General features: G+C 41.5%; 1 protein-coding gene across 2 annotated transcripts in view; it reads right to left on the reverse strand.

Moving 5' to 3' along the window:
- Positions 1–22614, reverse strand: part of suclg2 (succinate-CoA ligase GDP-forming subunit beta) — a 96562-nt gene that overhangs the window by 47409 nt on the left and 26539 nt on the right. The window contains exons 3-8 of one of the 2 annotated variants that reach the window (XM_030052042.1): positions 10772–10871; positions 9432–9522; positions 9075–9098; positions 6814–6966; positions 4347–4436; positions 2678–2774 (exon numbers count right to left, since the gene is read on the reverse strand). In XM_030052042.1, the coding sequence (XP_029907902.1) occupies positions 2678–2774; positions 4347–4436; positions 6814–6966; positions 9075–9098; positions 9432–9522; positions 10772–10871 (555 nt within the window). The remainder of the gene's footprint in view (positions 1–2677; positions 2775–4346; positions 4437–6813; positions 6967–9074; positions 9099–9431; positions 9523–10771; positions 10872–22614) is intronic. The other variant, XM_030052043.1, reaches the window with a different exon arrangement.

Below are 22614 nucleotides of genomic sequence, written 5' to 3' on the forward strand. Positions count from 1 at the left end.
TGCTAAATGGACAGTGCCGATCGACTTCAAAGAGGATGCATTTCAAAGAGAGCACAGTCATAATGCTACCTGTAAAAATAGCTTGAGTAATATGTACTAAATTAGGCGTCAGAGAGTTTTCTGCATAAAGACACCTATACTTTAATGCTGATCAAGACTCTTGTTTTAAATATCTGTTGTCTCAGACAGTAATCTGAGAAATCTGTACAGTACAATGACCTGAAACATTTCAAGGGCAGTTGAGCTGCATCAATGAATAGACAATTTAACCATAAACTAACATATGCCACATGTTTAACCAAAGGACAACCTTCAACATCTCAGCCGTCAAAAATATAACTTTGCTATACCACAAAGAAGGCTCTGAGAAATTCAGTAGTAGTGTAGTGGGAAATGTCCAGTGTTCAAAATTTAAACCTTAAAATCACTTTTTAATGAATGGCATGACAGAAATGCAAAAGCTTGAGGTAACATGAGATAGGGTAGACTTTAAGAATTGCAAACACACACGCACGCACGCACACACACACACACACACACACACACACACACACACACACACACACAATAAATAATGAATAAATATAAAAACAGACATACATAGATATGTGGTACACACAGGTAGACACACTTGGGGATTAAGGCGTACTCATGCCCTCCAGCTATTTTATGTCTCCCACTCTCACTCCCAATTCCTTTCATTTTTAGAGTTAAAGACCCATTTGCTATTACAGTCCCTCTAGTAAAAACATTGAGATACAGCCAAAAGAGAGAAAAAAAAAAAAAAAAAGAATGAGAAATTTTCCAGCCTGCAGAAACGTACCTTCACACCGTACATCCGTTGAGCGTCTCCTGAAAAATAGCTCTTTTCCCTTATGATGTGAACAAAACGAACCAAAACTGAGTTGATTTAAACGCGAAGCTTCTCTACAAAACTTCCCTCTATCACAGCTCTGTCTCCTTCCTGTTTGTTGAACGCTAACTTGAACCTCTCAGTGTAACATCAACATAAAAAAAATATGTATTTCGGTGAATTTTAAGTCGAACATACAAACTCTAAATCTGTGTAAAGACAGAAAAGAAGCACAGCGACTAGAAAGGAAACAGAATATGCCCTGTGTGCATGCATGATTGGTTTCTCAACTGCATGATGAGCTATTTAAATTTTAACCTGCATGTGTCACTGCTGTGCCAATATATGCTAGTGTCATGTTTTGCCAATTTAGTGTGCCAAGTGACAACAGGGGGACTAAAGTCTAGCCATCGCTCTCTCTGTCTCTAATCATTTTTGTGCATTCAAGTGTTGTCATCTGAGCAGGGCACATTTATGAACGGGAGACAGTAAAATAAATGCAAAGACTAGAAAATAGGATGAGGCAAGCTCTGAACCCAGTGTTATGTGATCAGTCATTTAAAATGAGAAGAAAAGTAGCCTTGTCTAAACCACGCTTGCAGATTCACTGTTACGCAAAGAGGAAACAAAGGAAGTATTAGAGGGATGGCACCTCTTAGAGCCCTTGAGGTGCTGATCTTGTTTAAAGGTCAGCACCTCAAGGATCTACCTTAGGACTTAATTCTTAAGATTAAGTTCACACATGACTTAAGTTTAAGTCCATACAAAACCTTATTTGGATTTAAACCTGAGGACCTGAAGAGTTTAAGGACATTATCGGGTATAAAGACCATTAACCAGTTAAACCTTGCCTATTTTGCGTATTTTTAGTGTTGTGTGTTGGTGTCTTGGTACTTTTCCTTCCTCTTTTCTTTTGAGCTTTCTGCTTGCCCATCACTCACTTTTCCTTTCCCCCTGTATGCTTAGTTATGAAATGTTCTTGTCCATGTTTTGTATTGTACTAGTAGCATTATTGTGGTAATGATTCTGTTTGTTACATGTTTTTTTTCCCATCACAAGTCAATTATCTTGGGCCATAACTCCAATGGAAAAGAGGTTTTAATTTCAATACAGCTTTTCATGATTACACAAAAGATACTGTTGAGAAATAACAAATAAAGAAATGAAAGAAGATCACCCTGTGCATGATAGTGATGCTGAATTGGTATGTTGGCTCTGAGTTGATCAATTTTATCTTACAATACATATTCTTGCCATAGAACAGAATAAATGTGGGATGTGTGTGAAGCTGCTAATTTGTTCCCTCTCATTTTAGCCCAAGATGAATTATCTGGCACTGCACCTTTAGTTAATCAGCAACACGCTATGACTAAAGAAAGCAACACTCCAAGCCCTGCTGAAAACTGCTTGTATTCTGAGTTAGACAAGGTCATGCTGAAGAGAAACTGATGTCAACATCCTGTAATTACACTTCACATTTTAAAATGCATTCACATTCAGTCCCAGAAATGTGGAAGGCCTGCAGGCTTCTTCAGTCAGTATTCAACATGTGGGCGCATGCAGATATTTAAATGCTTTTGGGTCTTCTCAGTTGAATTAATGAAATATTACAAAGGACCAACACAGTTTAAGGACACTTAATCATACAAAAAACATTACCCATCATTTGCTCATTACACACACTCACACCAACCTCACACAGAAATGCACAAACGCATACAATTAGGTATGAAAACACAGATACTGTCACATGAAAGAGAATTTAAAGAAGTCACATGAACATACACTTACACACAGATGAGCATTCTCTGTGATACAAGTTACCTTGTCCTTCGGGAGTCTCTCCAAGAGGATTGACTTCAACTTGAGTGGCGTCGACTTTCAAGAACAGATCATAGAGCCTCTTAATCTGATCTGCTGCCTGCAAGTTCCACAGAGGACAGTAATTACTCAACAGTTCAGCGCTGAGCAGCCGGCCCCGCCAAGGCCACTCAGCCTCCCACATTGGCTAAATAAAACATGGCAAATCACCTTCATCATCACTCTATGTGAGAGTGTTTTGTGTGCATGCGTATGTCCCTGTGCCACTGCTTAAGGGTAAATTTTAATTATCACTTTATCCAAAAGGTGTGACAACTGGTAAATAACTCTAACTTCTATTACAATCCATGCTGGCAAGTTTTGACCCTGTGTGATTACAAATAACATATCATCAGTGGATTCCACATATCAGAAATTGAGGCCTACAGTATATGGAAAGAGTATTTTTTGTTTCATAACAGGGCATATGTGGGAAAGAGATGAATAGAGCCATCGAATATGACAATGTGTCTACTGTACTCTAGTGAATGTGGTGTACATCTACTTGAGAGCCATGACACTTTAATAAATCCACATTTTAACGAATAAGGGAGCTCAATTGATGTTTCTGTCTGTTGCTACAAACGCGCTTTGATAATAAAGGCTGCATGACAGAACAGTGAGAGAAATGCGCTCTTAAACACACACAGCCACAAAGCTCTCTCACCTTTCTCTGTCACACATAAAAATATGTGCACATACACATATTTTTATGCACATTCACAGAAACACAATGCTTGTCATGCAATTATGCTGCATTTATGTCTAAATCGAACAGTCTGACAACGGATGCGCTTTCACGCTGAAATCTGGCAAAAGCAAACTGACAAAGCAGACACTTAACCAATCACTTTCTGTTTCTGTTCTTGCCTGTCTCAAATCAATGCCCATTCAATAGCCTGCAAAAGAGCATCGCAGTCAATAGGATGCAACTAAGACCAAGACATCTGTTTGAATCTTAAGTTGCATCTCAGAGGCAGATTCATTAAGTTGATTTAAACTTGCTCCATGTTAAGATTCTGAGCTAATCCGATTTCTCATGCCACTGTGCCTGTGGAAAATAAAAGAAAATAGCAATATGATGCCAAGAGACAAGTGATTGTAAACTGAACCCAACATCGAAGTCTACATATCCAGTCTGAAATGTGCTTTGAGAGTTTCTGCACTGCTCCCTCTTGGCCTTGTTTAACCAAGTGATTTTGCCTGAATATGACTTTGAGGTGACTCATAAAAATGTTTATCTCGATATCCTCAAACTCATTGGTTGCCCACTCAAGCTGGGTTATGTTTCTTGTTACATGGCACAATCTACCACAAAAACAATGGGCTGCATGCTGAATCCCACAACAGCACCATTAGTGATCTCAGCTCTCTTAGCCTGGTACAGTTTTGTGCGTCATTGCCAAATATGACAATAGACCATCTGGCGGGTAAGTCTAGTGCAATGACACTTCACATCATGTCTCTGTAAAACTCAGCATTAGTGCTCTAATAGCCGTAAGCTGAGCAGCTTAATGTGAATGCACCTTTGTGAGTGTGCATACGTGTCTCTTTTTGTATGATACGTGTGAGTGTGTGTGTGTGTTGTAGGTCTTTGCTGCCTATTCTCTGAGGGCTGCAGCATGCCCATTACCTGTCTCTCCAGAGGTCCTTTGAAACCCAAATTAGCTGCCATACGCAGAGCCTGGTCGTCTCGCACACCCTCAAATATATCTATGACTTCCTGTAAGAGGCACAGAGAAAGAAAGATAGAACAGCAGGATCAAACACTGGACTGTAATATGACACCAAAAAAAAAAAAAAAAAAAAAACACATTTAAGTGGTTATAAGCTGCCAGGAAAAGGAAAAGGGGATACCAAAGCGATTTATAATTACCGGGCAGTAATACTGAGAACTCATATAAAAAAAAAAGGACTCTCTCCCTCTCCTAACTCTTCTCATAAATATAAATGTGGATGAGGGATTTCATGGTGAGCAGTGGGAATGAAAGGGTAATAGTGTATGGATGTGTAGTTGTGTGAGTTTGTGTGGGTGTGTCTGTGTGTCGTGGTTGCGAGGGTATGTAACTGGTATAAAACTGTCATATTTGTTAGCTACTAGGAATAATTTGTAGCTAAATAGGTCTCTTCCATGTCAGTTGAATGGGATGTGTGAATGGGGTACTGCACTGCAATAAGTGCTCAATGGCAATACCACAGCTGTGCCTGCCGTATCTTGTCTGGAAGCTGCCGTGGATCCATGTGCAGCCAGTTGTGGGTATACTGAATCAAATAAATATCAATTAATTCTTACCTATCTGTTCCAACATCTGGCTGCTACATTGTGTATGTGTGTATGTTATGCTGCTCAAATGTGTACTCTGTGTGCTGTTAATCTGCTATGGTGTGCGAGACAGCAGGACAATAAATTTAACTAAACTGTTAGAAAATGAGAATAGAGCATTTCCTGTATTTATTAGACCTGCTGGGTAATTGAGCCCTGGCATGCTGTCAAGCACAAGAGTTTGGTCAATTATAGAGAGTTTTAAGTGAAAAGAGGATGGGGTTTTGAACTTTTTAAAAAGCCGGAGTTTAGTTATGTCAAATTTAGTGATGATTGATCAATCAATATTTTTTCGCAATTAGCAGTTTCTGAGTTCTGCACTGGGATGAGGAACAAACCCTTTATTGTGTCAGTCCCTGTTACATCAATCCACGAAATGATCTAAACATTTCAACCCTCATCACAATGACTGAGTTTAAAGCCTTTGTGAGAGAAGTGGTAGCTTTGTCAATCAGACTCTGCTCTTGCTTTTTGTAAGCTGCTTCCCTATTTAATTATTTTGTCTCATTGTCTTTTTTTTATGACTTATGTAACTCTATCTTAGTGATGGTGGCTGCTGTCTTAGTTAGGCCTCCTCAGCAAAAGACATTCTGAATCTCAAGTGGATTTCCTTGTTCAGTAAAAGTTATCAAAAGTTGAGTTATCAATGGCGAGCACTATCACTTCTCAGCAAGGACTCCTACTCTGCCAGATACTAAAAGAAGAAGTTGTTTGCAAAGATCTTGGTGCGCGGGCAAAATCAAAACAATACTAATACTTGACAGTTAAGTAGGCGGTCCTTCAATGCAGCCAAAACACATACATGTACACACTAGAGGTGGGCGATATAGATTTAAAATAATGTCACAATATTTTATGGTAATTTGTGGTAACAATATTCAAGACGATGTTAAGAAAAATGACAATAACTACAGTGTTTCACAGAATGACACTGTACAACTGGGAGAGTAATTCTTCTTATTTCACAATTTTAATTCTAGTCTATTCTCCTCCTTAGGGTTCCTAGTCTATTTTACACCACCACCACCAAACAAAAACACAACTCGTGTCCTGAATTTTTTTTTCCACCTGTGATTCAAATTTCACAAGAGCCAGGTGAGCTGGATTTGTTCTTAATGACAGATCAAAACCGTGGAAAGTAATGTGGTGCTGAATGGCACCTCCCATTTACCATAAAGGTAACTAATTCTGATACCAAGTCCTATAAATAACATGTTTAAGACTGTGCGTTTGGGCAAACCAAAGTGCTGGTTACATGTCGATGGTGACCACAAAAGGGGAGGTGGTGGGAGTCATGTGAAACTAATGGCGCTAATGGGGATTTAATTACATTTGGGCGGCCGTTAATATACCTGGGCCATGTGGAAAACACTGAATTGATTCCTGGTCAAAGGTTGATGCTGCTCTGTTTGTTGCTGTGCTGACAGAACGCTTTAGGTCCTTTGCATCCTCTATGTGTCTTAAGTTCACACCTTTATGTAGGAAAGTCCACTTGTGACTGGATCACCCAAGATGCTTTTTAATACCAGCTGTGAATAGGGCCTAAATTTCCAATAGTTATGAATGTGTGAGTTTCCAATATGGAATAAGCAGGTATGGAAAATGTACATATGGATGGATGACTCAGTTACTTCAAATAATATTTCTGCACTGGTCCTTAAGGCAGATATACTGCAATAATAACTACTTATTGTGAGTCCAAGAACATTGCAACTTTATTTTTCAGCATTAACCTTTTACTGCTTTAATGGTGGGGTATGAATCACAAATCATATACCTTGAAGATGAGTTCTGGGCTCTTGGCTGCGACCTCCTCGATATCCATCCCTCCCTGGGGGCTGCCCACCATGACGGGCCCATTACAGGCGCGGTCCATCAGAATGGCAAAATAGGTCTCCCTGCTGATGTCCAGGGCCTCTGCAACCATCACCTGGTCATGGCACGGGAGAAAGAGAGGTGTAGATGGATTGATGGGGCCATTTGCAATAATGCGACTTGATGACCAAATGATGGATTTCCACAGAGACCCCAATGTAAAATTGCATGGCTTGCCATGACTAAGTCTGAGCGCTTCCATAACACTAACATTTGACACGTCACATGTGTTATCTCGGCCAACCGAGCTGGACGGTTATGGTGTCTTCCAGTTTAGTTCACCTGTTTGTTTAATAACAAGATATCTCAAAAACATATGAATGGATTTGTATGACACTGGGCGTGGCTTATCATAAAAAGACATGTAACTTTCAAATGGATTTACGACACACAGTGAAACTTTGTGGGAAGGATGGGCAAAGGCCGAGGAAGAACTGATTCAACTGTCACAATGACTGCCCAAAAGGAAGTACGGCGGTGGGCATGATTAACCTTTGGTGAATATCCAACATGTGGAAGTGGCATTTCCTGACGACTACATGGTGTTGGCAGAGGTATGAGATCTGCTGATTGCTTTCTAGTTATTTCTGTTTCAACTACAGTTTGCTGTGGAGAAAAGCAAAATAAAAGCATCTAGTGCAATTAAGGTGTTAAACAAATATCCTTGGTATCCTGAAATAAACTGCAAAATACATTATACTGCATTCCAGTAAAATGATCCATTTGTAAAATCCCTTGACATTTTCCAATTTCCCCCAGGGAATTTGGTAAATCCCATAGTTCAATAATATTTCAAGACTTCCATGACAAGTGGAAACCATGCAAGTAAAACTGAGGTTGAACAAAATACCACTGGGAATATACAATACTGAATGCTGTGAATGAGAAAGAAAAAGAAATAGAGGGGAGCAGTAATTCAAGAGTCATTAGCAGAGAAAGATACAACAAGAAATGGAGGGGATAAGCAAGAGGCTCAGAAAAAAAAAAAAAGAAAGACAGAAAGCTATTAGTTGTGTTGTTGTCAGCATCTTGTAGCCTTGCTGGATGGGTGGACATGCTCAGCCCTCATGTTCTGCTTCCATCCTATCGACCTGTGAACAAGGATGGATAGCATTCTCTATCCTCTGTTAACAGACAGTGGGCCTTTCTCTTTGTCCCAATGTTGTCTTTCCCAGTCACTCAGACATTTCTTCTCAACTTCCCTGTCGCCTGCCTTGTAGCCATTTTGTTCACTCAAACTAAATATCCTCCATACTTGACTTCTTGTCCTCCTCTTATCCTTGTCTCGTCCTTTCCATCAACCCTTGTTCCATCATGCCTCTATTTTGTTCTCCTGTATTCTCCTCTTCTTTTATCTCCTCTCTTCATCTCTCTATCTGTACCCTGACAGCAAATCCTTGTAGTTAATACAGAAGTGCTGCCCCTTTTCTATGGCGCAAACTGCTCTGTGGTGCGAAAATGAGAGAGTTGAGGGTAGATGCAGGCTCCACTGGCAGTTTGACAGCAAACATCTGGACGTCATCTGACATGCCAGGGTCTGACTGCACTGTCACTGTACTCGATTCTCCTGGTCAATCACAGCCTCGTCTGGCCAGTTAAGATTTCTGTGCTGTACAGGTGAGAAGATCTTGATGTTCTTGTCTCCGGATTGTGTGGTGGCTGACCAAGTGTGCCCTCTGGGGATAAATTAAGTTTATGATCATCTTTATCATCACCATATGCCAATTAGCTGACAATGTTGAGCAGACTGTAGTATTTGATGCACACACATCATCTGGCACAGGTTATGACCAGTTTGTGTACACTGTATGTATGCTTGTTTTGGTTGCCTTTTTCCTTGCCTGTGAAACTTTGCGTTGATTTAGCACCAGTGAACCTCCTTTGCCCCTGTGCTTCCTGTAAAAATGGCAAGTGTGACCCATTTGATTCCACCAAAACTCTGCAGTAGAGGCAAAAGCACAGACAGCTATGTGCCTGGGGTGCAGGACGCTAGCTTTAATGGGTTGGGGGTGGGTGGCCAGCGCTACACCACGTTTAAGTTGGGTGTGGTTAGTGGTGGGGGGTTTAGGGGTACTAAGGGAAAGAGGGATATAGGGAGAAAGAATGGTTGGAGAGAAGGAGAGAGCTTTATACACAAGCCACAGGCCATGAAGGCTTCATTACCTGGAAATGTGTTTTGAGGCGGTGCTGCATGCAGCATGTGAGTATGGAAAATAATATTCCTGCTTGTTAGTGGCACACAGAAATAGTTGTTTACCAAACACTTAAAATTCACAGTGGGCCTGGTTCCATGTATTATTTATGCAATGAACCATGACCCCAAACAGCACAAACCAACAGCAAATGGCAGTAGCCATCTACTACTTACACCTAGCAAAGGAAAACAATAGGCCTAAACTGCTTTTGGAGTCATTAATTTTACAGAACTGCATTACTGGACTCAAATTACCTTGAAATGAGGGCAGAAACAAGAAAAAGCAATGAGTATCTTTCCTTCTTCTACTCTGCGCAGTGGCTTACCGTTTTTACTTTCACTCCATCTTTAGGTGTCTGCTTAGTAGTGAGGTTAAAACCCAGCATCTTATTGGCCAGCTCGCCAACCACCGCAGGGCTGGAAGAGAAAGTTGATTGGTTCAATGATATCCATTTCTGCACAACAGATCTATCTATCTATCTATCTATCTATCTATCTATCTATCTATCTATCTATATCTATCTATATCTCTATATCTATCTATCTATATCTATCTATCTATCTCTATCTATATCTATCTATCTATCTATCTATCTATCTATCTATATATATATATATATACACACATATATATATATATATATACACACACACACACACACACACACACACACACACGTATATAGACAGATAGATAGATATATAAATTAAGGAAGACAAAGATAGGAGAAAAGACAAATTAATAATTATTTTTTTAACTCCCCAGAGTTTATTCTCATTTGAAAGGAGACATGCCTCAGCACTTTCAGGGCATTAATGTTAACATATTCTGACAAAGCACAGCTTTTGGAGAATCTTTGGTATGTCTACACATCGCTTTGAATGAGCCTCTCCTTATTCTTGCTGCTTAAAAGCAACCTGCATGCCTGGGCTGCTTCCCTGAGCCCACTCTGGTTTAGTAAGTGAATACAAATGAAGCCAGGGGTTGTGCGCATCCTTTGATAGATGAGAGCAAGGTGAACTGTGCACTTGTGTCACTTGTCTGGGGACGATGAACTTCAGTACATCTCACTTGAAAAACTTTCCAGCCATCCCAAATCCTGAAGTAGGATGACAATGATACATGTCTGGGACAAATGTCATAAATCACCTTTCTGCCTTTAAGGTGGCAGTGGTTATTAGGTACGTTCACTAAAACGATACTGTAAAAAGACACTGATTCTTCTTTATATGGAAACTGTATTGTGCCTGAGCACAGAAGCTCATTCAAGTTGCTGTTTGGGCTTTTGAAAAATGAAGAGGGTTTCAGAGTATGTCCTTGTTGGAGGAATACACCTGATGCATTTTGTAATGCTATGTTAGGACAAAATCAGCCTCAGCAATGGCATAAAATTCAACATCCTGAGAGAGGATAGCCCAGTATGGGTTGCATAACACTTTAATTGAGGGTAGTTGTACCCAAACAAGACACAGAGAAGGGGGAAAGACTGTTGGCTTGCAGCATTAAAAATCCTGAGTGTGTCTTTGTGTCTTGGGAACATCTTCATTAAGCTCTTTTGGCCTTCTGTCTCTAAAAGCTGAAGTAAGGAGGGGAAAAAAAACTCCTTCAATAAAGTTCTATCTCCTAAATCACAGTTTTGAGAAAAGCACATAGGGGCATACTTACTCCTTAGTTAAGTGCACTCCACCTTTAAGGCCACTGTCGAACACACCCTTCCCTCTACCGCCAGCTAGAATCTGAGCCTTCAGCACAATCTCCTTGGCATCTGATGGTGAGAGAGAGGCAGAGACAGAGACAGAGAGAGAGAGATAGGACAGTTAGCTGGATGGGCTACAGACCTTAAAATCAGGTGTCATCACTATGCTGAGGCCCCATCGACTCTGTGCATGTGCATAAAATGTGGGCTCAACCCATCACCTCGAGTACCCATTAACTTCTGTGCCCTTCTGATGGAGGGGGGAGGGGCTTGGTGTTGAGTGGGGTATGTAAAAGGAAAAGGGGCTATGTAGGATGAGGTGGTCTAGAGTAGACTTTAGAGCTCAGCACTCATCCACAAGGACATTTTCCCTCCAGCACAACTAATTATAGTGCAGGCATGATTTATATACTCTTATTGAAATGGACATAGCAGACTACTTCAAAGCCATTTCCATTTACACACAATAGCCAGCGAAAAATTCCAACAACAACCTGTATCAATGATTTCATTGTGATTAGCAACCGCTATCAATGTCAGTGTGAATCTGGAAAGTAGCTGCACAATTTCTGGAAAACTTTGCATGACCTTGCTTCAGCTGTGCCCTGTACAGGTCAGACAGGGGTTAATGTCAGTGTGATTGGCACACCACCCTGGTTGCACCCTGGTTGACCGGTGTTGTTGTTTCTGTGCAGAAAACTGACAATTTTAACTGTCCACTGAATACGACGTGTAAACCCCCCACCCATTTCCAGCACGTGAGTTGTTAAACATTGCTTTCGGGTTGTGACCCAGGCTGAATCTGAATTGTCATGAGCAGGAATTAATCCATGTTGACTGACTTAGTTTAAATTGACAAAAGAAAGGTTGAACAAAGGTAAAAAAAAAAACATAAATAAATAAATAAAAAACTCTGATCGTGATCATCGGTTTGAAAAAGGTATTGAATAACCACCTTGCACCCCCTTTGCTGTCACTGCTACCATACGAGAACTAGGACTTCCTGGGGGGCCCCCTCAGCTGTCAATTCAGCTGCCTGACCACAGCCTCTCTGTATTCAAATAAAGCAACAAGGACATTTGATGGAAGATGCTCTCTGGCTAGTTTATTATTATCTAGGTGGGGGAGTTAAGCCATTGACAGGTGGCTGCCGTCGGGGTGGGAAGTGGGCAGTAGGGAGAGCGGAAGGGGAGCATCCACCATGCCATGCCTGGAAAGGCACCTTGACCTTGGGCTAGAGAGGAACTCATTCTCCCTTGAGTGGGTGAGACAAAGCTCTTCAGGCAGGGTGGAGAGTGTCTAGACAGGAGCTGGTGAGATGAGGGAGGCTAAAAGCTCTGGCTGCTGTTACTGCTGCTAGTAAGGACAAGACCAAGAGAAAATAGCCTCTGACAGGGTGGCAGGGATTAAACTAACACTGCATTAGTAAGGCCCTTTCTGTGTGGAGAGTGTAGGGCTGAGAGAGAGAGAGAGAGAGCGAGAGAGCGAAGGCGAGAGGAGAGAGAGAGAGAAAGCGAGAGAGAGAGAGCGAGTGAGAGAGGGAGAGCAAGAATAAAGGTGTGTTCATATGCAAAGGGCTTTGAAAGGAGTCATAAATGAATAAATATGTTAATAAAAAACTGCTACCGCGCAAAATTAAAAAGGAGTTCAAAGCAAGATGAAATAGAGTGTCCTGCAGGCATGTGCAGCGGAGAGGGACGGCACAGAGGAAATGACTTCTGCTTAAAAAAAAAAAAAAAAAAAAAGTAGAGGAGGAAGAAAAATGATGTGGCCCAATAGGGAGCTTGCTCTCTGTGATGAGCGCAAAAAGGTGATAGTATTGACACACTGATGAGGACCGTAAAAAGCAAAGATATGATTTTTAAAGCTAAGCTGAATTAGATATATTAAAAAGCATGCAATGCACCAGGGAGGGTAATGGGGTGAAAAAGAGGCAGGTGTTCTTTCCTGCTGCACCAGTAATTGATAGGAAACCTGCTTATTATGCAGCACACCAGATATGAGGCAATATCAGCAATAATAGATGGACACTGAGAGAGCAATTTGCTGATAATATGAGGAAACTTCACAATGCTGGAAACAAGATAAGAACAATACATATACTGAGATATAATGCTGTCATGCTGCCTCCAAAAAGGTTGTATATTATTTTTTTCTTCACAAAACAGCCAAATCAAAGTCTGATCTCCATAGAACCAAACTAACTTCCAGTGATAGAGGTAAATGAAACACCACTATCCTTTGAAATGCACTGAAAGGGTAATGATGTCCTCAAAGATCACAGTGAACACGGTGCATGGTAAAGAGCAAGGTGACCATTAGCTGGACGGTATGTCAGACATGAGGTGGCCTCTAACACACAGAGGTCGGTCCCTAATGAGAATAGAGCGGAGTAGGAAGTGGACAGAAAAGGAGGCCAAGCATGTAAAAATCACAGAGAAGTGGTGCTTTCATGCTCAACTCAACACTACATTGAACAAGGGGCAAGAAGGACATATGTCTGGAAGTAATCCGTGAGGACATCAGTGAACAATGTTACAGTCTCGGAGAGCTTATGTTGATCGTTCAGCAAATGGCGCAACATTAGATCTGTTAATTGAAAGGTCATGCTAATACAGAGGTGACATTAATCACATTTGGAATATGCTGTACCAGAGAACCTACTGTACACACAAAAGCTGACTTAAATAAAAATGGCTTAGCTGACTGTATGTTTGCTTGCGTGTGTGAGAGAGAGCAAGATAAAGAGAGAAATTATACTGTGTAGAAAGCATGACAAAACATTTACTTGTAGCAGCCACAACAATCAGAAGGAACCTCTCCATGAACTGGATTAGCAGTTTAACAAAAGAAACAGGAAAAGCCCCTTCTTGAGGGCAGAGGGCCATACACTGTACAAAGTCACTTCTCCACGTCCGTGAAAAAAAACAAACAAAAAAAAAAAAAAACATACATCTCCACTGTAAGGAGGTAGAGAAACATTTTCATCCCCATTTACTCTGTCTAACTTGAAGGCAGAGGGGGGAAGATTAACACTGCACAACATCTCCAATCGTATCGGATGCAATCGAAGTAACATGGTCATCATCCGCAGGCCTTACTCATTTCCCAGTAATGAGTGCAAATCAACTCCCAGTCTGTTTGCCAATGACAACAGCTGGTGAAGGGAATACTACTTCTGCCAACAATGCCTCTCCCTTTCATTGCAGTTTCGAAAGCTCCTTCCTCCTCTTCCTTTTCTGTGTAGACCATGGGTGGGCAGCAGCAGTGTTAGCTTTGGTCTGATATTTAATTAAGCCGTCGAGGCTGTGCCATGAGGGGAATGCTGGCTGGAAAGGGACAGATGCAGCCTGTGTGCCAATCCACGGAGAATAGGATGTGGCCATCGTGTGCATGGAGAGAGGAAAGATCAGGGCGGCCCTTCCCAGTGTGCATGAGTGCCTTAATGAAAGTAATGTGGCAACTAGATGGAGAGAACTAATCAAACTCTTGGGAGAGAGGGAAAAACAAACAACAAACACACACCAGCACAATCAAAGGCTGAAGAGAGTCTGAGACTTGCTTTTGATAAATGCTATGAATGCTAGCGGAAGAAAAATAAAATGGCCTTTCAATCTTTAGCATCTGGGCCAGTCATGGCACTCTGTTTATTGGGTAGAAGACTGCCGATTGTTGGCAAGGAGGCAAAAATTAATCTTGAAGAAATAATTAAAAAAAAAAAAAAAAAAGTTGCAGGGTGAGAGACCTTTGGATCGAATCATATGGACATAATTATTCTTCTTCCGTTGTTTTTTGGAAGTTCAGCATCACTTCCAGGTATCTGAGATTTTGTCTGTAATTCAGAGAAATTCCACTAGTACAAGTAAAAAGAACAACGATCTGTGCTTCTCCTCTTAGCAACAATGTAATTGGCCTCACATGGTGAGTCTTTAAATAACTTCAATTGCTTTGTCATCCGTATACTGAGAGTTGAATAAAGCATGCTACTGGAGCAGCTTTAGCTCTCGCTTCACTTCGCCACAGGGTACTTTTCTGTTATGTCATGCCCATGGATCACTGGGATTGGGAAAATTAACTCATAACCTTACTGTAGCAAGAAGAACCACAGGCAATGTGAAACATTAACCATTTTCAAAAGGGCTATCTTTGTGATCTGTCTGCTAAGCTTTCCTAATTGCCAAAGCAGAACCCGAAATAAATGGATACAGTACAGAGGTCAAGTATAGAAATGACAGCTACCCTTGTTTCTACACAATGTTCACTGCAATAGTATAGCTCATTATGTTTTACTTACAATTTGCACTGGCAGGGCAAACAATTTGAACATGTCCTGTTAAAATTGTAGCCTTTTTCTGTGATGGTTCCTTTAAGCCACAGTAGTAAATCTGATATTATTCTGTAAAAGTTCAGCTTACCATAAACTTTTACCATTTTCAATTCTGCAAGACTTAGAAAAGGTCAGACCAAAAAATAGCTCTTCATTCATGCAGCAGAAGGTGAACCAAAGGGAAGGAAAAGAAAATAAAAACCTTCCGCAGGTTTCCTCCACCTTGACATACAATGGTCCTGGGATTCATGCAGTAGCAATAAAGGCAAAACATTCTGGCCTCTTCAGCTGAGGCTTAAGAGTCAACAAACATTGATAAATCTTAACCAAACATTATGAAACCTTCTTGTCACTGGGATTTCCATGAGACCAAATGCTGGGACTTTTTTTAATAAGGGAGAAACAACACGCTAGCACAACAACATGACAGAAACCGGCATCATGCATAAAACCAATTTGACCACTTTGATCCGCTAGACCTAACTATATCATTACCATCTCACTGTTTTGTTTCTTTTCCTTCTTTTTCCCTCTAGCATACCTGGTTAAGCCCACTCCCCCTCCTCTAATGATGCCATCTCACTGTTACTTAGTGGAGGAGAATATGAGTGTCCCAGACCAATGGTGGCACCTCTGTGTGACACCTCCTCCAGTCACGGCTTGTATGACAGCTGAGTCCTCATTAGAAGACAGGTCCACCTGGCTTTCAGACACAGAAAACGCTTCTAATGACATCCTGAAATGGCCCTGGGCTCCACTCGGTGACAGAGAAGTGCTGTTCAAACCCCTGCCCTGGCTGAGGGTTTTTCATTTCCACCAAACCAGAAGGGTGACTGTAACGATAATGGTGTTGTGGGATGACGGTTACTAAATGAACCTGCAGGTATCTGTAGGGAGAATAATTTATCTCAGAGGGGAACGAAGGCACAGCAAAGTTATGTAGTCGTAAGAAACAATATCATGAGCTGGTTCCCAAGATCCAGGCTGACTCTAGTCGCAAACTACAATGATTCTTAGAAAAATGTTTTAAATGTTGTATATGAAGACTTGACATGAACACGAATAAGTTGTTCAGTTCAAAATATTGACTGGGTGGGCAATTATCACTTTAGCATGGACAATGTATGATGAAACAGTTTAAAAGGTTTCCGACATGCTGATCAAAATCCGTAAGTCGGTGAGAAAATACCCTCCAGTGCCGTTGTAACTGATATAGAGAATAGAGTTTGTCTACTGGAGCTCCCTACAGCCCAAGCACAATAGTGTTTGTGTATTCTGCTGCACTGGAGTGATTCCCATCATTGAACCCAACAAACTCTCAATCCCATGTCAAACCAACAGCACCAGGCAGTCTACATTTATGCAAAGTGTTGTGATAACAAACAGGCTACATGTATACTTCGAGTGGCACATTAGTATCATCCTAATACGATAGAGGGGATGTGTGAGGAATAATTCCACGTCTCACACAACATGAATAGGTTAGGGCGCGTAATGAGGAGGTGGAAACACTAAGCTGCTTACAGAAATCAGCTCTTTGAGAGACAGGCTGTGTTACCCTGCAAAGCCTATTTACAGCTGTTAAGACAATTTCAGATGCATGGCTTTTCACGAGAAGAGAGACCTAAGAGCCAGTTAATGCATACAATGACAACAGGTCTTTGGAGAGGGCAGAGTTGTGTGTCTGAGCCTCTGCATCTATACGTAAGTCCGTGTATTGTATGTGCGTGTGAGCACCTTTTGTCATACCTCAAAAATTGTGCCTGTGTGAACTGAAGCAAGTGCAGTGATTATACAGCCTGCAAATATTCCCCTGCGTGAGGGTCTCAAGCCTGTCCCAATGCCTGTCAGTGGACCATCATGCCGGTACTAATGACCTTGTGTTTATAACCAACCCCACCTTGTCCCCACTCCTCTTTGGGTTTATGTTATCTTGGCAGGTAGCGAAGTCATGGAAACTCCAGCCTACTATCCATCTTCCCGTGTGACAGGCTGGTCCTCTGAAGGGACCACAGCCATTCTGTCCATCAGCTAAAGCCCTGATGAGAGCGGGGCAGAACTGCAGAGATACCTGCAGCTCGCTCCAGTTAACTCGCTGCACTCATTTATTCCTCCTACAATCTGATCAAAGTGGCAAAAAAGGACACTGATGTGCTCCTGTGGCACAGAGTTTGTTTTAGAGGGGCAGGGTGAGGAGAGTGAGAGAGAGAGAGAGAGAGAGAGAGAGAGAGAGAGAGAGAGAGAGAGAGAGAGAGAGAGAGAGAGAGAGGGATAGAGAACAGCAACAGACTTAAAAGAAAAGGAGAGGGGAACACAAGAGGGTGAAGGAGAAAACACAAGTGAGCAGGCAAACGAGAGACCTGCAGAGAGAGAGATCGAGTGAGATGAGAGAGCTAAAGAGAGGGGGATCAAAACAAAGAGGGAGACAAAGGTTGAAACATCAGGGCAAAATGCAGTGGAAAGAGCAGTGTTTTGACTTGACATTACCAGTTAATAGCTATGTAAATGAACCCCATTTACCTAAGAGATATTAGCATAATATTTAGTTCAAACTCTGGGCACGTAAACAGCAGCGGCATGGTTCTTGGTCGTAAATGTCTGAAGTAAATTTCTTTTATTAGTGTACACAGACCGATCAGACTCATAAGTATATCTAAGCTTTAACGATAATAGCTAAATATTTCACACACATGAACAGGCAGAAGAGGCTGTAAAGTCAATTGATAATAATCTGTTCTGCTGTAATTATGTATCTTTTTTGCAAACTGCACATGCTCAGGGTAAAGTTGGCATATACAGACACGAACAGATTGAGAGTAAGAATTGGGTTTATGCTTCCAGACCATTTACTCTCAAGCTCAACCACAACATGAGTTTCACACATTGCCATTAGCTATTGAGAGAATGCCTCCTGTGATATCGGGAAGTGACACAACCAATGACACGCTGAAAAGAAAGTTAAACATAGCCAAGGTAAAACTATTGATGGTGGTGCATGTCTTCATCCACACATATCACATCAAATTAAAGAAAAATCAAGTCAATACCAATTATGTTATTGTGTGCCTTTTTTAAAGTAATGGGCGCTGCAGAGCAGCCAGAATGACACAGCGTGATGCAATCTATTTCAACACCAGGCATTTAATAGAATCTGTAGGTAACTCCTACTGCCTCTATCTGACTTTTGGAGAGTACCACACTACCTGTCAACACCTTGGCAATTAAAATACCACCATGTTTTTCACCCAGTACTGCCTACATCCACATCTCTTTCCTCTCCTCCCGACCTCAGTCCCTTCCGTGCTTTCCATCAGACATGTTCTCCCTATTCCTCTTGCTCTCTGAGCTTTAGAGAGCAGCAAGCAACATCTCTGGACTCTGTACTAGTTCAGACTGAAACAATTTCTGGCAGAAGCAAGGGATGATTATAAATATGTTATACATAGGCCTATCTACTGTACTGAATATTGTGTAACCTAGAAAGGAAAGGCCTCTGGAAGTTTCTGTAGCTGTGTCACTAATTTCACAACAGAGTAAACACTGGCACAAATCAAGGAATATTTAGAACTACAGCAAAAGGCTTTGCTGTAGTCCAGTATTTAAGGCAGAATGAAAAAGATTTGTCACTGCAGTTGGTAAACACAACATTCAAAGTTGGCCTCACCTCTCCCGCTAGGGCTACCGCTGGACAGCATCTACCTGTCCAACAGAAAACACCCGATCACTCTTCATCCTCATTCTCTCCTTCAGTGCTCACCTGCACGTGAAAGCCAATTTTGTCCGCTTGGCATTTTGCCTTTCTATATTTCCTTTTTCTGTGGTTTTTGTGGCTTCCTATTGAATGTCATGCTATCCATGCAGGCGCTCGGAAGCATCCCAGGCAAAGCAAAACAAGAAAATCCAGGCAAATCCAGAGTGCAAGGTCTCTGCAGATATACACACTGCCACACACTTCTAGTGGACCATAAGTGATGACTATAGAATTATTTTTGCATGAATATACACATTGTTTTTTTGTTTTGTTTTGTTTTTAAGGAAAGTCCTGCTCATTCTACTTTTAACAGCATGAAGATGTTTGGAAGCAATATCAGCGTACAAGCCAGCAAAACTGAAGCAGTACATTCTTTTGAAGTTCAAGGAACCATTGTGAGATCAGTTCCCTCACTATAAATGAGCAGCTGCCACAGTTCCCTCTATCCACTTCACCAGCTAGAAGAGGACAACAACATAGGGTCCAGCTGGTGTGCACATGTTTGCATGCATGAACACACATACACATACACAAACAGACACACAGTTCCAAGAGGGTCGTCTTATCCCCTACCACTTCAAAGACAGAAGAGGACGGGCCCCAGTTGAGCCCACACCACTCAGCACTAACTGCCACTGTCAGCGCTTTTCACGAGAGACTCTGCCGCATTTTCTGAAGGGAGAAGATGAAAGTGGGCTTAAAAGGCGCTTGAAGTGTCGAAGTGCACAAGGCGCCTCCAGTGGGGAGAGCATGAACAAGCAAGAAGGGGAGGTGCAGTGAGGAGAGGCCTGGCCATGTTCCATGTTTAAACCAAGTTTGACAGCAGGATGTAATTGTCTGTCCCAAGTTAGAAGGGAAGCATGCCTCAAAAGTCCACAAGCTTTGTTTTACCGCTGTTACCATCGTTCTGTTCATTCCAGCGCTATTAGAGTGCGAGGCATGTCACATTTTTTTCTAGGTCACTGGTGAGATGGCATTATTATCACATCCAGAGCTCAGCATGACACAATTGGATGAGAACGGGCCCAGGCCTAATACAACATCACTATCCAGATCTAGGTATGCAAAAATGGGAATGAATGTGTTGTAAATAGAGAGAGAAGAACATAGTGGGAGAGCAATAGGAAAAAAGAATCACTGCGTTCCTTATTACAAATTTACTGCTCAATGGAGCATGGAATAGCCCTAATAAAACATGCAATTTAGGGCGAACATTATCCAAATAATGGCTCTATCACCGAACAAGTGTTGGGACATTGCACCAGGGTGACACAGAGGAGGTCTGAAGCATGAATAATGGCGTGCCACTGTACCATATCAATACTCAGCCCCTCCACCAGGACTCCAAAATTACATTTTGATTTGCGAGGTCCCACTACAGTGTACAACTTGGACCAAAGTACCACAAACTAACTGATGAGTCATTTCCTATTATTTCAGCTTAGAAAACAAAACAAACAAACAAAAAAAAACAGATATACTAACTGCCTCCTTTGCAGATAAAGCTGCACATTTTCATGAGGTTTTTGTTTTTTGTTTTATTTTTATTTCGGTTGGTGTTTTTTGTGTCCAATTTCCACACCCACCTACCGATGATACAGAAGCTTTGTTGGTAGTGTGCGTATGTGTGTGTTTGTGTGTGTTGTCATGCATGTTGGGTTCTGTTGCTAGCTGCAGCTGCAAGCTTTATGAAAGCCTGTGGGTGTTGAACACATTCAAACCCAAATCGGCACTCAGGGAATAAAAGTAATATTTCCTGGTGCATGCACACAAATACAAGTTGGAATGTCACGTTAATCTTACAACACGTTCCCCCTACAATAACAACATAATAACACTGGTCAATCAATTCTTCAGTGTCTCCTCTCCCAACAGGCAAACAAGTGGGGCTTTCCAGCTGACATGGTGTTGATCCTCTTAATGCCATTCAAAATCTCTTCAAAACCCTTCAGTGTGGAAACAGTAAGTTAAAACAAAGGCATGTGTAGGGACAGATATAGGAAGCATGGTGGGGTAGCAGTCATTTATGGGGATGTGTAGAACATGGGCCAATGGGGATGGGGGAAAAGTGGAGCGAAACACAAACGTCACGCATGGATAAGGAAGTTCTCAGATCGGCTTGTGGTGATGCCCGTGGTGGGGAGGAGAGTTTCTGTGACAGATGGTACAGGCTAGGCAGTGTGTTGGGTCGGTGGAGAAGCATATGGTACTCTCTAGATGATCTCATACACCAGCGCCAGGCCCAGTCGGAGGTGTAAATGCTTCTCTGCAGCCTGCCAGAGAAAGCAGAACCGTTGTCATCGCCAGCAGGAAGGTGGAGGCATAACGAGTGTGAGCATGTGCGTTTTGCCATAATACCTTCTGTGACTGTGGTATTTTGTTTCACACTCTTACCCATGAACAACTCTGACTCATCACCATCTCTGAGAACTGACATTTTTCTCAAGCATAACAAAGACACAGATTGATACTAGGGATAGACATTTTCAGTTATTTATTCCACAAATTGAGTGGTCGATAAAATAGTGAAAATTAGTAGTTTTTAATAGTCTCAAATGTGATCCAAGTATCAATCCACTCCCCATAACAGGTGCTGGTGAATTAAGTAATAGCTGAAAGCTATGCAAACTGCAAAAATATATTAAAAGTCCTGAATAGATTTACAAGGAATGGAAAAAAAAAAAAATCACAACAGTAGTTTATTACTGTGTGTTTGAGCCTAGGTCTAAGCTAAGCTTATTGTGAGTAATGTGCCTACAAGTCTGTTAAACATTTACCTAACAGTGGCATGGAGGTGACAGGAACTGCAAAAATGGCTCTACAGCCTGGCACAGACTAGATTCTAGCCTCAAGCCACAAGAACACCAACTCATATTGACACTAAAACAAATGGAATAAAGGGTCAAAATCCAATCTTATTCCTTATATAAAAATAATATGCTAAAAACAAACATTAATTAGTCCATCAGCACTTGTTGGATGCTGTTGAGCAATATTCTGCTGGCTCCCAAGAACGCCAACCTCTAACATTCTCCTGGCTCCCAGAACTGGACTTTGATTAGAGCTTTTCAGTCGCTGTTGTTCACTAGAATTTTGTTTTTACTGTTTTAACAATGAGCTGTTCTCTATCCCTTCCTTGGTGGCATATCTACACGTGGTAAGGCAAAACCAACCGGATTTCTATGAGATCATAAAGATGTTTTGCTATTCACCAACAGAGGGTTAAAGGCCAGGGAACTCTGTGCCACATTCGCATAAGGAAGTTTCTCAAAGAAGTAGTGAAACATCAACATCAGAAAGAAAGTCCAGTCGCCTTTAACTTACTACTTGTAGATATACCACCACGAGTGACTGAAAACCTTCATCAACATATCTTCCTTGTGGCAGGCAGCTTTTTGCTGTTTGCAGAAGCATTCGTAGGAAATGTCCAGCCGACACTCGAGCTGAGCCAATATCAAACATATCTGATGTAAATTGGAGGTTTTCCATGTGGCCCCAAATGGATCAGCCTGACTCTGTAACATCATACTAGCACATTCCCGATGCAGATTCTCGACTTCCCTCTGCCTTCAACTGTAAATGTTCTGTTTTTTGCTACAGAGGCACCAATAATGCTGTAGTGTGTGACTGCTGCAAGATTCCTAAAACATTTTTTGTTCAATGCCATCACTTAAGTTGATTTTGGTTGGGTGAACTGCATGTCAAGTTGATGCAAAATTCTCATTTCGCTTTAA

The sequence above is a fragment of the Myripristis murdjan genome, chromosome 5 (assembly GCF_902150065.1).
Source record: "Myripristis murdjan chromosome 5, fMyrMur1.1, whole genome shotgun sequence".
In the NCBI taxonomy this organism is placed as follows: Eukaryota; Metazoa; Chordata; class Actinopteri; order Holocentriformes; family Holocentridae; genus Myripristis; species Myripristis murdjan.